The sequence below is a fragment of the Podarcis melisellensis genome (assembly GCF_964234715.1).
Source record: "Podarcis melisellensis genome assembly, chromosome: 10".
NCBI classification, from domain to species: Eukaryota; Metazoa; Chordata; class Lepidosauria; order Squamata; family Lacertidae; genus Podarcis; species Podarcis melisellensis.
In genome coordinates this window covers 56,829,332-56,840,924 of record NC_138542.1, presented here as the reverse complement: position 1 = coordinate 56,840,924, position 11,593 = coordinate 56,829,332, and the positions used below count along the sequence as shown (strand labels likewise).

The window sequence follows — 11,593 nt, the reverse complement described above, 5'->3', positions numbered from 1 at the left end:
GTTAGAGCGTGGTGCTGCTAATGCCAACGTATTGAGTTCGATCCTTGTATGGGACAGCTGCATACTTCTGCATTGCAGGGGACTGGACTAGATGATCCTCAGGGGTCCATTTCCAACTCAACAATTAAATCTTTCCAACAAGTATTTTCCTGTCCACTACCAAGAGTTGCTGTTGTGTTTTGGTGGTGGGAGAAGTCAACCTGGTTAGTTTATCACAGCCATCATGTTAAGTAAGTGGGTGGGGAAAGTGTGATTACTTTGGAAGGCCAGGACAAGGAGACTTGTGGGCAAGAGGTAAGGAGTAAATCCCAATGAATGCAGTATACTTCTGAGTAGACGTAAAGGATTGCAGTCTCTCAAGTTTCCAAACGTGCCCACTGGTCCAAAAAGGTTGGCAGTCCCTGACAGACAGGTTTGGAATGCATGCTAGTTACAGAAAACTACGGTATTATTGTAACTATAACATGGATAAGTGGGGTTTACATAAATTGTGAACATTAACTGCAGAGATTTTCCTGTTGGCTTTTATTCTGGGACATGGCGTTCAGCCTAGTTAAATTATGTTTAAAAAAATGAAATTCGAGCAGAAAAAGCAAATTTAATGCAACCATTAAAATCTAAACACCACTTTTTAAAGGCAATTGCACTTTAGTAGGTAGCAGACCAATTCTACAAGCATCATCAGCTTAATGGAAAATTTGACAATAGTAAGACCGTGTTTACATATTAGGCAGTCTGTTGGTCAATCAACCAGTCAAATATTACAAGAGTGCCAACCCTAAAGACTTGCAAATAAAATTCAAAGTGAGAAGTAATAGCAAAGCTAAGGTACAAGACGCCTTTTGTTCAGCTGGTATTACTTCTGCAATATTTTCCACTTTGGTCTGGTGCAGACTACTTCACAAAAGTAGTACATAATTGGTAACAACACAACCAAACTTGCACTATGTCAATTAACAACTGTAATATGAGGAAGGAAATTACTGTCTCTATTCATGCCCAAATGGATTGTCTGCATTTGGCATTTTAAACCCCCACCCTCTAAATACACCTGCCTATTGTTTCATATGCTGGCATCTTCCACTTTGTATACATGACAAAGCCAGCGTAGATGTCGCTGTGACAGGAGCACAAAGATGGTAGGCATATGGACTTGGGAGAACACATCTTTGAGACTCTGGACAGTAGAAAATGAACTTAATGGGCCTAAACAAGAAAAATAAATATTGACAACATACCCCAATCCCTAAAAATAGTGTTGATGCTATCGCTCCACAGTTCAGCCTATTAAATTCTACAAAGTTTTTTTTAAATTTTATTGGCCTTAATTAAAATAAAATATAATAATAATTTCCATACCATCCTATACCCGCAGGTCTCAAGGTGGTTCACAAGATAAAATTACAATATAAAAACACAAAATACATAATCAAAATATAAACGGAAACAGCCAAACAATCCCCCCCAATGAAGCATCACATGACACATTGTTGTTCTCAGTTTTATTTGTAAATACCATTGCATGAAAAGCTGCATTTAATAGTAATCCAAACCCTGGAAAAAAACACCCACGTCAGTTTGTGATATGTATGCTAAAGTGCTTGAAATAACAATACTTTTACTGATATTCACTTCCTGAACATTATCCAGTCCTGATTAATTTATGAATAACGTGAAGATAAAACAGCAACATATTCTGAAGATATTTAAGGGTGGGGTCGGAAGAAGTTCTTTAATAAACTCTGTCAGGTATATTTATACATTTCAAGTGTAACATACGACGACGTTTCCTTGTGAGAAATGCACCTTCACTTGATTGGGAAGAGGAAAATCAATGTTAATTATGACACTGCACCACCTCTTAAAACTTGCTCTAAACAGAAAAAGCTGCTAACAGCCCCATCCCAAACATCTTTACTCAGAGATCAATCCCAGTTAAAAAATAATGGCATTTACCTCCAAGTAAATGGGCTGCTAAAGTGTTAATTAGAAAGATGAAGTGGTGGGGTTTCCTCTGCTCTGAGACAACCACGTTCTGGTTTGCCTCAAAGAGCCATCAACTGTGTTACATTATTGATCTACTTTGCAATTCTACTTCTTAGCTTCAAATGTTCTTACTATGTTAGCTTAGCAATGCTATAAAGAACGTACAGTGCTTTGAGAGCCGCTGTTCTTCAACACAGAATTTTTACTTAGTAAGTTACCAGAAAGCCTTAGTTGCCTTAAAAAGTTGGGTTTCTCAAAATCAACAAAAGCTCATCAATACTGATGTTTAAAAGGTACATTAAATTCCAGAGAACCACGACTACTAAAGTCTTCCTCACTCTTTTAAAGAAACTGGAACAGTTTCTGAAAACTGCAACAGGGGTGGGGAACCTGTTTCAAGTGATCAAAATTCTTTCTTAAACAAAAAAAGTTGCACACAACAGGAATAAAACAAATGTAACGGAAGAACTGCACTCCTGAAGATGTCAAATAGAATTAATCTACCAGAGATCAATCTCATGCTTCAGAAATACCTTAAGGTTGTTATAATACTACACATTTATACAGTGCTTTATTGCCTAAAAGGAAACTCGACACCCAGAGTCCCTTTCACACCAGTTTCCATGAAATGCTTTACAGAAATAAATTATATTGTGAAGCAAGACGTCCAGAGCCACATGTTAGAGGGGGATAGAAACCCGCTGTGAATTTCAGGCAAAAAACCTTTTATCGGGTGTCTCTCTTTATCTGCATCAATGGTTATTTTCCCCATGTCATGAAATAAATGTCAAAGCAGAAAGGGGATAGTACAGAAAACCAGTAGATGCAAGGGAGATGGTAGTCAGTTAAGGAATCCAGGTCTCCAATTTGACTCAGATTCTTCTGGAATGAATGCAGCCATCCAAGTAACGTATTGCTTTTTATTTACTGTCATTTAGTAAAACAAGACGTGGGACTTCTTCCATGACTGGGGCCAGTTTTGAGACATGTAAAAGCAAAGCACATTGATATCTGGACAATTCCTTTATTCTCCTGTTCGGTTCTGTACCAGATCCTCATTTTTCTTAGCTCAGTCTTCTTAGCTCTAGTACAAAGGAATTTCTCAGAAATATCAACAGGCAAAATATAGATAAAACTACAAACAATCCACCATTTGTTTCTTGAGAAAAACAGCAGTGAAGGCCAAATTGTATTGGCTATCTGGAAATTACAGGAAAACGAGGAAGGATCAAATATATCTATTAACTGTACATACTTGGATTTTCAATGCAATAACCATTTCTCTTCTAACTTAAGAGCAGAGTAAATGAAAAGGAATGAAAGATCAAATAACTTATCCAGTTTTTAATGGGGTTGCATGTTACTCCAGAAAACAGCTCTGGAAATATTTAAAATCATGTCCGAGATTGCAGGAACATGTCTTCCATCAACATCGGACTGGGGTTACTTGGTGAGGTAAATACATGGCTGGGGTAAAAAGGAAGCTGGTTTTGCTTGAGAAGGATTATCTGGAAATTTCTCCCCACCCCCAAATATGTGCTCTGAAATTTTGGTGAATATTTTCAAATGCATTCATGTTTCATAGTCATGTTGCCAGGGCAAATTTCATGCACTGGGATTCATGTGCTATTTCAGCAAAAGTTGTGGCCAAAGGTGCCACCTAATTTTTCAAAAGAGCAGAGGTATTGGTGAAATATCTTGATGCGTGCAAGCCACTTGTTGGCTCAGAATCTTCTTAGGGTTTATGGTTAACATTCCCAGATTTCTGCTCTTTTTTTGGATAACAAATTCACAGGTGAAGGGCCTTTGGAGGTCCCAGGTATCATTACCAGAAAAAGGGTGGAAAGACACATTGCACATCAAAATACAGGGTTCTCAAAGTCAGGGCTGCTGCTGAAGTACAAATTGGCAGCAGTTCTTCCATCCACCATGTTCTCCCACAAATCCCTTCCCTGCCATTTTTCCTCGACTTGTGTGCAGGATGCAAGTTTCTAATAGACGCAACTCTCTGCCATTTCTCCCTTGCAATTGCCCCTCTCCCTCTGCCACTTTGCACACTGATGGCAAACCCCAGCGTTGGGAGCCCCGTGTTTGTCACTGAACATACTGTCTCACCCTTAATATCACGCCCTAAGAGAATTCCCTGTCAGCGTACTACTTAGGAAGATAATCTGTTAAATGAAATAAATAGAGGCTTTGCACACTATTCTCTTGGCTGGTTTCTTTCCCAAATACAGTGTATTTTGCTTTCTGGGTTTTCCACCTGCTTCAGCCTTAAGGGGCCCTCTCTCTTGGACTCTCTCAGTTGAGGGTGGGGGAATAGAATATTATACGATACATCTGCTATCTGTGCTGCCTCACTATCCAGTACTAACTTTTGCAGAATATTACTTAAATTGGTCTGCTTAAAGCAACTTGTTTTGCTTCTCAAAATATTGCATCTATCCACTTGTCAGGATAGCCTCTAGATTTGGGTATCTGTTGCCTCTGCACAAAACCAAGGGATGCCTTACATTACGAGGTGCACAAACCGCTGTTCCAGTGGGATGCTTTCACATGCCACTGTGGCATCATAGCAATGCTGAGTTCACACGGGAGGAGCCGACATGCAGCTACTTCCCTGTGCCACCATTGCTCCCAGGTAGGGCTACGCTGGTACCATTGCCAAGCCCTCCCATGCACCTACTGGCTTCCTCTGTTACCCGAGTGCCATGGAAAGGAGAAATGCTGAAGTAGCTACCGGACCACTAAGGCAATGTAAGCATCATCCCTTAGGGGAGCCTTTACCTAACTGCATGGGAGGTTATTTCTACATGGCTACTCCACACATCCTGGTCGTCTTGCCTACAGCACCTTGCTATATACGGACCCTTTCTGTTTACATGGGAAGAGTTGTAGCATTAAAAGGTTATAAGCAGCCTCCCATTGGAGTAAGACAGTTGCAGGGCAGGGAGGCTGCTGACATTTTAAACCTTCCAAAACAATCATGCAGAAAATGTTTGTGATAAGAGATTGCCTTCCTCTCCCCTTTCAAATATGTCTCCTGAAGGAGGCGTTGCAACAGAACTCCAAACTCCAAATGGGGAGTGAGGGGAAAAGGGGGAGAGAGAGAGAGAGAGAGAGAGAGAGAGAGAGAGAGAGAGAGAGAGAGAGAGCTCAAAGGCCAGTTAACCACTCAACGCTCTAGTACAGCTTTTCTCCTCTTTTTGTAATCCAGTGGATCCCTGTTCAAAGCTCAAGAACTTCTCATGTCCAGTGTGAAGACTTTCCTTTGCACCACTTGCACTGACTGACGAAAGTCAGGGAGGGGATCCAGAATCCTATGATTCACAGCTTATTGGATGCACACAAACAAAGGTTTGGATCTAAACAGAATAACGAGACCCCCCGACACATACAGGGAACAGAGCAAACAATATACATTCACAAGAGGAATACAGCAGTGGCTACCCCAGAGAGTCTTCAGTTGTTCCTCTGCAATATGCAAAAAAGCCCCCCGCGCTACGTTTGTACAATATTTACAGATGGAGTGGCTTTTTCCCATACTTGCAAGAAATGCTTCCCTCCTTCACCCAACCCTATAAAGTTGTTTTAGGCTACATTTCCTTCCCTCCCCCAACCCCAAAAACACTGATTCTAAGAAAAGTTCCATATTGGTAATATTTCTGAAGTAAGGTAGCCTATTTACACACATTGAAGACACGAAAATACTCTATTTTATACTAAACCTCTGGTTTGAAAACTACAATACTGCAGCGTAGCTTGTTTGCGGCTTTGGGGCAGACCAGTAAGGAAACTACACAAGCAAAGAATCTGCCCACAACCCCTACTCTCACCTATCAACAAGCTGTTTTTTGAAACACACAGTGGGGCAATACCAGCAGCATTTGCATTTTAACAGATCCATCCTCTCCCAAATTCAACATTTGCCTGGGAGAAGAGAGAGGCAGAGCGGGTCTGCAAAGCCATACACTACACATCCACCCCTTTGACGAGTGACCCTTCCAAGACAATGCTGAAGTCCTGCAATGTCTGTAGGACTCTGATGAGAGAATTCACCATCATGCGGTCACGCAGGAGAGCGTTCTCTTCGTACATCCGAGTGATGGCTGGGCACTCCGCCAGTAAGGGAATCCACTGCGGGATGAAGTGATCCCTGCAGAAGAAATTGTATCATCAACCCATTTATGGTACATCCATATACTTTATGCAGACATAACATTTAATTAAGGGTTTCCTTCCTTTCTTCCACTGCAAATCCCTCAACCATTATTACAGATGGGCAGCCAAACAGAGCCCAAAGCCATGGTTTGATGCGGTGCTTCCAACAACCGTTTTCATTAACCATGGTAAGCTTACATCTCCATTGCAAACCACTGTTCAGGCACTTTCCCCAACCTCTCGAGTCTTTGTGCAAGGTGAAAAGCAAGCCTTGTTGGTATCTCCCAAAAAGTTTAACTTGAGAAGCCAAACGATGCTTTCACAGCACACTGGCATATTAAACCAGGGTTACAGCAACCAACACAGATGAGAGCAGCGGTACTTTTAAAGATGCATTGCTAGGTAATTACTTGCAGAATGTTGGTTTTGTTGGAAGCTACAGGGTAATATCAGTGAATCACAGAATCATGGAATTGTAGAGTTGGAAGGAACCAACCAAAGTTCAATTCCTTACAATGCAGGAATCTTTTTGAAGAAGCATTTAAAATCATTGTATCCTATCCCACTAAGACCGGAATGGCAAAGCTGTGGCCTTTCAGTTGTTGGATTGCAGCTCCCATCAGTCTCAGAACAGCCAGGAATACAGGATTATGGGAGCTGGAGTCCAGAAGCATCTGAAAGGCCACAGGTCCCCCAAACTTGCGCTAAGAGTTCCCAAAAGTAGCACCTGAAAACATCGGGCTAGAAAAGAGATCACGAGGAAAGAACAGCAGAAAAGCAAAACTGAAAGTAATCATGCAGCAGCTGCTGTTAAGAGCACTTGCACATTTTTCTAAATCTGAGGATAATATTTGATGTTTGATTCAGCCTCTGAAAATTACGTTGAATGTGGCCAAACAATGGATGGGATCTGAAGGGCTCAATTGTTGAGTTGCAGACCCATTTCACTTGCATTATTGTTGCCTCAAAACAGATGGCCTGTTTCAAAAAGAAATCAAATGCCACGGAGAAGCAAGGAACAAGTTATTTGTGTCAGTGTCAGAAAGACTCCTCTCCAAGAAATCAGAGTGTTTAACTGCTGATTCTCCCAGTGTAATGAAGCTGTTTGTTGAGGACTCTATCTTGCTCATGCAAAGTGGCTGAAGCTGGCAACCAGAGAGATCAACATCTTTTGTGAACTGGGTGGGTACCTTTGGATGAATCAGAAGCCCCTGAGACATAGACTGTAAATTGCTCTGTGATTCTTGGATGATAGGCAGTATAAATTTAATAAATAAAATAAAATAATGTATCTGTTGTATGGACTGAGAGAGATGGTTGTCAATTAACATACATTTCCTAATAATCTCTGCACATCATATAAAAGGCAAAATTGCTGAAGATGACAAGCTATTTTACAGCTAGTTTACAGTAAGTGCTATCACAGCTTCCGGTAGCTGCCAGAAATCTGCTCAAATATCCAGACTAAAGAACTCAAAAGAGATCTAACAAATGTATACAGAGGAGGAGCTTAAAAATAGATTCCAGTCAAAAATATTAGAGGTATTACTGGGAAAATCCTGGCTCCTAAAGCCAGCTTTTAATGATGCCACTGTGATTTTGGGCAAGCCGCATTCAGTCTCAGTTGCCCATTTTGAGGGGCTGGAAATGGTCTACATGACCTCAGAGTGTTGCTAAGGAAGAGAACAGCTTTGGAGACTTTTGCATCTTAGAAGACATTTGTGAGCAAACGACATACGTACCGAGTTCCAAGGCAAACAAGAATTTGGAATTTGCCGTCCTTCCCTATGTTCCGTGGTGCCGTATTGATGGCATTTACATAGTGGCAAAATGTTTTGCAGGAGGATTTTTGAAGAAGAACATCCTCTTCATTGTCCCCAAGCTGGTCAGTAGTCTCAAAGTAAGCAACTGCCTTTTCTGAAGGTGGATGATGGGGGGGGGGGGAGAGAGAGAGAGAGAGAGAGAGAGAGAGAGAGAGAGAGAGAGAGAGAGAGAGAACAAAAGCTCACTGAATGTAGAATGCAAATAATCTCTCAGCCCTTTCAACCTGCCATTTTGTTGAGTGACACCCTTCAGAAGCTAGGATTCACAAGTGCAAATAACACATTGCACTGAAACTATGTAACTAGAGGCAGGGCTGTATTTGTGCTAAAAAAAAAGTATTAAACTTTTTAGTACACCCAGCTTGATCCAAAACCTGCACCATGAAAAACAATTCTGAATCAGTTGTGCAAGTTGAGTGTGATTGCACAACTTCTTCAGTAACTAAGCTTTTAGAAGCCACAGATTCATGGCAATTAGGACTTTGAAATTACTATTATATGAGGAACAGTTAAAGTAACCATTTTGTCATTATGTCTGAAGTGATTTCCTGAGTGACAATTTGGCCTAGGCAGTTCCAGAATCGCAGCTAATTTATTGCCTCAGAGTGCATTCCTAACACATTAACACACAGTATCCATGAATTCAGAGGTAATGACTGCCTTGAAGGCATTTTGCACATTCTGTTGCTTTACACTGTCTTGCAAGTTAAGGGTCACTTGGCAAATACAGGCCTGTTCAAACAAAGGAAGATATGGACCTGCCTAGAAAAATCCAATTTTCATTGCATATGGAATGTCTTTGTGAATTTCAGGGAGTGGCAGCTGTGGTGTGGGAAGTAGCCAAGTCAGATGTGTGCCATTTCCCTTCCCCATTTAAAATCTTACCAGTGTGGCAAGATACCTGTCCATCAAGAAGCATGACCCACACTATGAAAGCAATGTGAGAATAAGGCAAGAGATGGTATAAGACTTTCCCCCTCTTTCTGAGCTGTTTATTACTTTAAAAGCAAAACAAAGTAATTGCCAGTTTGCTAGTCTGTAAGTAGCTCCCCCACTTGTTGACCAAGGTGGACTACTCCACATTGTCCAATGGTCTAACAGTAGGGCTGGCCGAATGGTTCTCTCAGCAAGCAGCCACCCGTTAGAGATGGGCGGCATTCAATTTCACCAGAATGACATGAAGTCCAAACTTGTGGACCTCAGGAAATTGGGCCCATAAACCCTAATTGAACTGAATGTGCCAATTACCTATGAAGTCCCAGATGAAGACATTCTTATGGAAGATGCGAGCGGACTTGAAACCGTGGTGGAAGACCTGCTCCAGTGCTGCAACCAGACCATTTTCTCCACATAAGAGAACAGTGAGGCTTCCCCTCTACAGAAAGAGAAATAATGGTTGTGAACACTGGCATACCAACACAAGCTACTTCTGATTCCCCCGCCCCCTTAGCTATGGATGCTTTTTAATCAGCTTTCAAGACTTGTTATGATGAGTGCAACTTGGTTTTCCATGTCTGCACCTTAGGCGGAAATGTGATCTGGGTTCAGAGATGGGGAACTTGTGAACTGCAAAAGCTGCATTTCACGAGTCAGTTTTGGAGCCAGTAGATACCAGGGTGAGGGAGAGCGTTGTTGCTGATGCAGCTCCCTTTCCGGATACTTGCAAGATTTACTCTGGTGCGCAAGGGCTAAGAAGTTAATGGCAGCCAAGAACAATTGGCAGTGCCCCAGATTCTTTATTCCTCATATATACTAATAACAACCTCAGTATTCCAAGTACTGGTCCCTATTTAGCCAAAAATACACCACCCAATCACAGGAGAGAGATGTCAGTGGACTTGGGGGAACCTTGAGTTTGCAGAAGTACACAAAAAAATACCCCTCTTTACAAAGCATCAGAGGAGGGGTGCTGGGATATCAAATAGCCCAGTAAGGACTGAGTGTGCTCAGTGACCACAAGATGCTAACTGGGTGGGTTTGCTGGGGGCAGATAGAGGGGATGGAATACAGGACTGATCTACACCAAACATTTAAAGTGAATTCAGTACCCATTTAAAGCCCACAACTTCTCCCAAAAAGTGGGGGAAGCTGTAGTCCCGTCCCCCCCGAGATCTACAATTTCCAATACTCTTTACAAACTACAGTTCCCAGGATTCCTTGGGGGAAGTCATGGGGTTTTAAAGTGCACTGGATGTGTTTTAAACATGTGGTGTTGATCTGCCCAGAGATATGGAGGAAGGCTTGAATGAAAACAGTGAGCAGATGCAATCCACACTTCCAACGTTTTGTTGCAGGAGCTACTTGCATGTTCTTCTAATTGAGAAAGAAGGATCTAGAGTTGGGTAGAGATTTGCTACAGCAGTGAGCTATGACCAAGTCACTGCCTGTTCATCTCTGTGCTGCAAAAGTTGCTTTATGAAGTCTACATCCCATTTGCTCACATGGGAACAAATATCTGAACATCATGTCAAATGCTGGGGTTGTTAAATTCTGCTTTTCCTTTTCTGCAAGCTAGTTGGCCTGTTTTTTAAACTTTGAATGGATTCAGAAACCCTTTGCATCCACTGCAAATATTGTGGGCAAAAACAATGTGGTCCTGAACTGCTTGAAAGACAGATACCATCTTAATTTCATGCTTTCCACCAGGAAACTCTAAACACATTTATAAAAAAAGAGTGGGGTGGTAATGGTAGTTGCTGAATGTCTGCTTCAAGAGCAGGATCACACAACAAACAATGAGCAGTTAGGTGATGAACTCCAAAGCTTGCCACAATGATGAATCTGAATCCAGAAATTTCGTAACGTTACAATTTGATCAAGATTCTGCGCCTCTTCCACATAACCCTCTTGTCACCCCAGCAGCCAGTGGAAGAGGTTTGCTAACATCCCCTTTGCAAACGTTAATATAATTGCAATTGTTTGAGAAGGTACCTCTTTTTCAGGTTTGTGGAAATGCTTCACAATATTGTTCACAGCCTCCCCGATCCCCTCCTGGATCTGTCCTGCATTGGGTTCTGCAGAAAATAGGAGCGGGGGGGGGGAGAAAGGAGGGCAGAATTCAGTCTCAAGAGATTCGAAGGTTCAAATGATAAAAGGGAATTGTTAAAAATGTCATCATTGATGGTGTTACCGCAAGAAGTTATGCCTTACTTGTATTTTTCCCGGTGAGAGAAGTGATACTCAACCTCCGGGCTGTCGTTGGGGATTTCTGTTGAGGTGGGGTTCGGCACTGCTTCCCGAGATCTTCATCCGATGCTGTTGAAAGCAACTCTCCTATGAGAATCCTCTCCAGGCTACCATCATCAACACCCTTCCCCAACCATCTTCCACATGGGAACCTAAGGGGTCACAAAATGGAGTTGGAACTGGATTCAGTGTTCTAGTCAGAAAGGTATAACCACACAAGCTCTAACGTACAGTTAAGCCACAAAGTTTTGGGATTTCTTGTTGCATCAGTTCATATGAATGGGGTCACTGTAGGGCTAGGGTAATCCCACATTAAAAAAACTTGTGAACTAATTTGCAAGTATGATTAAGACTGCGGTCTTATACCCACTTACCTGGGAGTAAGCCCCATAGAATTCAATGGGACTTACTGTACTTTTGAGTAGACATGTATCCGC

The 11,593-nt window shown here is 41.8% G+C and overlaps 1 protein-coding gene across 6 annotated transcripts in view; it reads right to left on the bottom strand.

Moving 5' to 3' along the window:
- Positions 1-1,487: 1,487 nt before the first annotated feature.
- Positions 1,488-11,593, bottom strand: part of DENND5B (DENN domain containing 5B) — a 101,560-nt gene continuing 91,454 nt past the window's right edge. For all 6 annotated transcript variants that reach the window (XM_081926726.1, XM_081926729.1, XM_081926728.1 and 3 more), the window contains 5 exons: positions 11,121-11,308; positions 10,902-10,984; positions 9,219-9,345; positions 7,890-8,064; positions 1,488-6,142 (listed from right to left, as the gene is read on the bottom strand). In XM_081926726.1, coding sequence (XP_081782852.1) covers positions 5,959-6,142; positions 7,890-8,064; positions 9,219-9,345; positions 10,902-10,984; positions 11,121-11,308 — 757 coding nt within the window. In that variant the 3' untranslated portion in view covers positions 1,488-5,958. The remainder of the gene's footprint in view (positions 6,143-7,889; positions 8,065-9,218; positions 9,346-10,901; positions 10,985-11,120; positions 11,309-11,593) is intronic.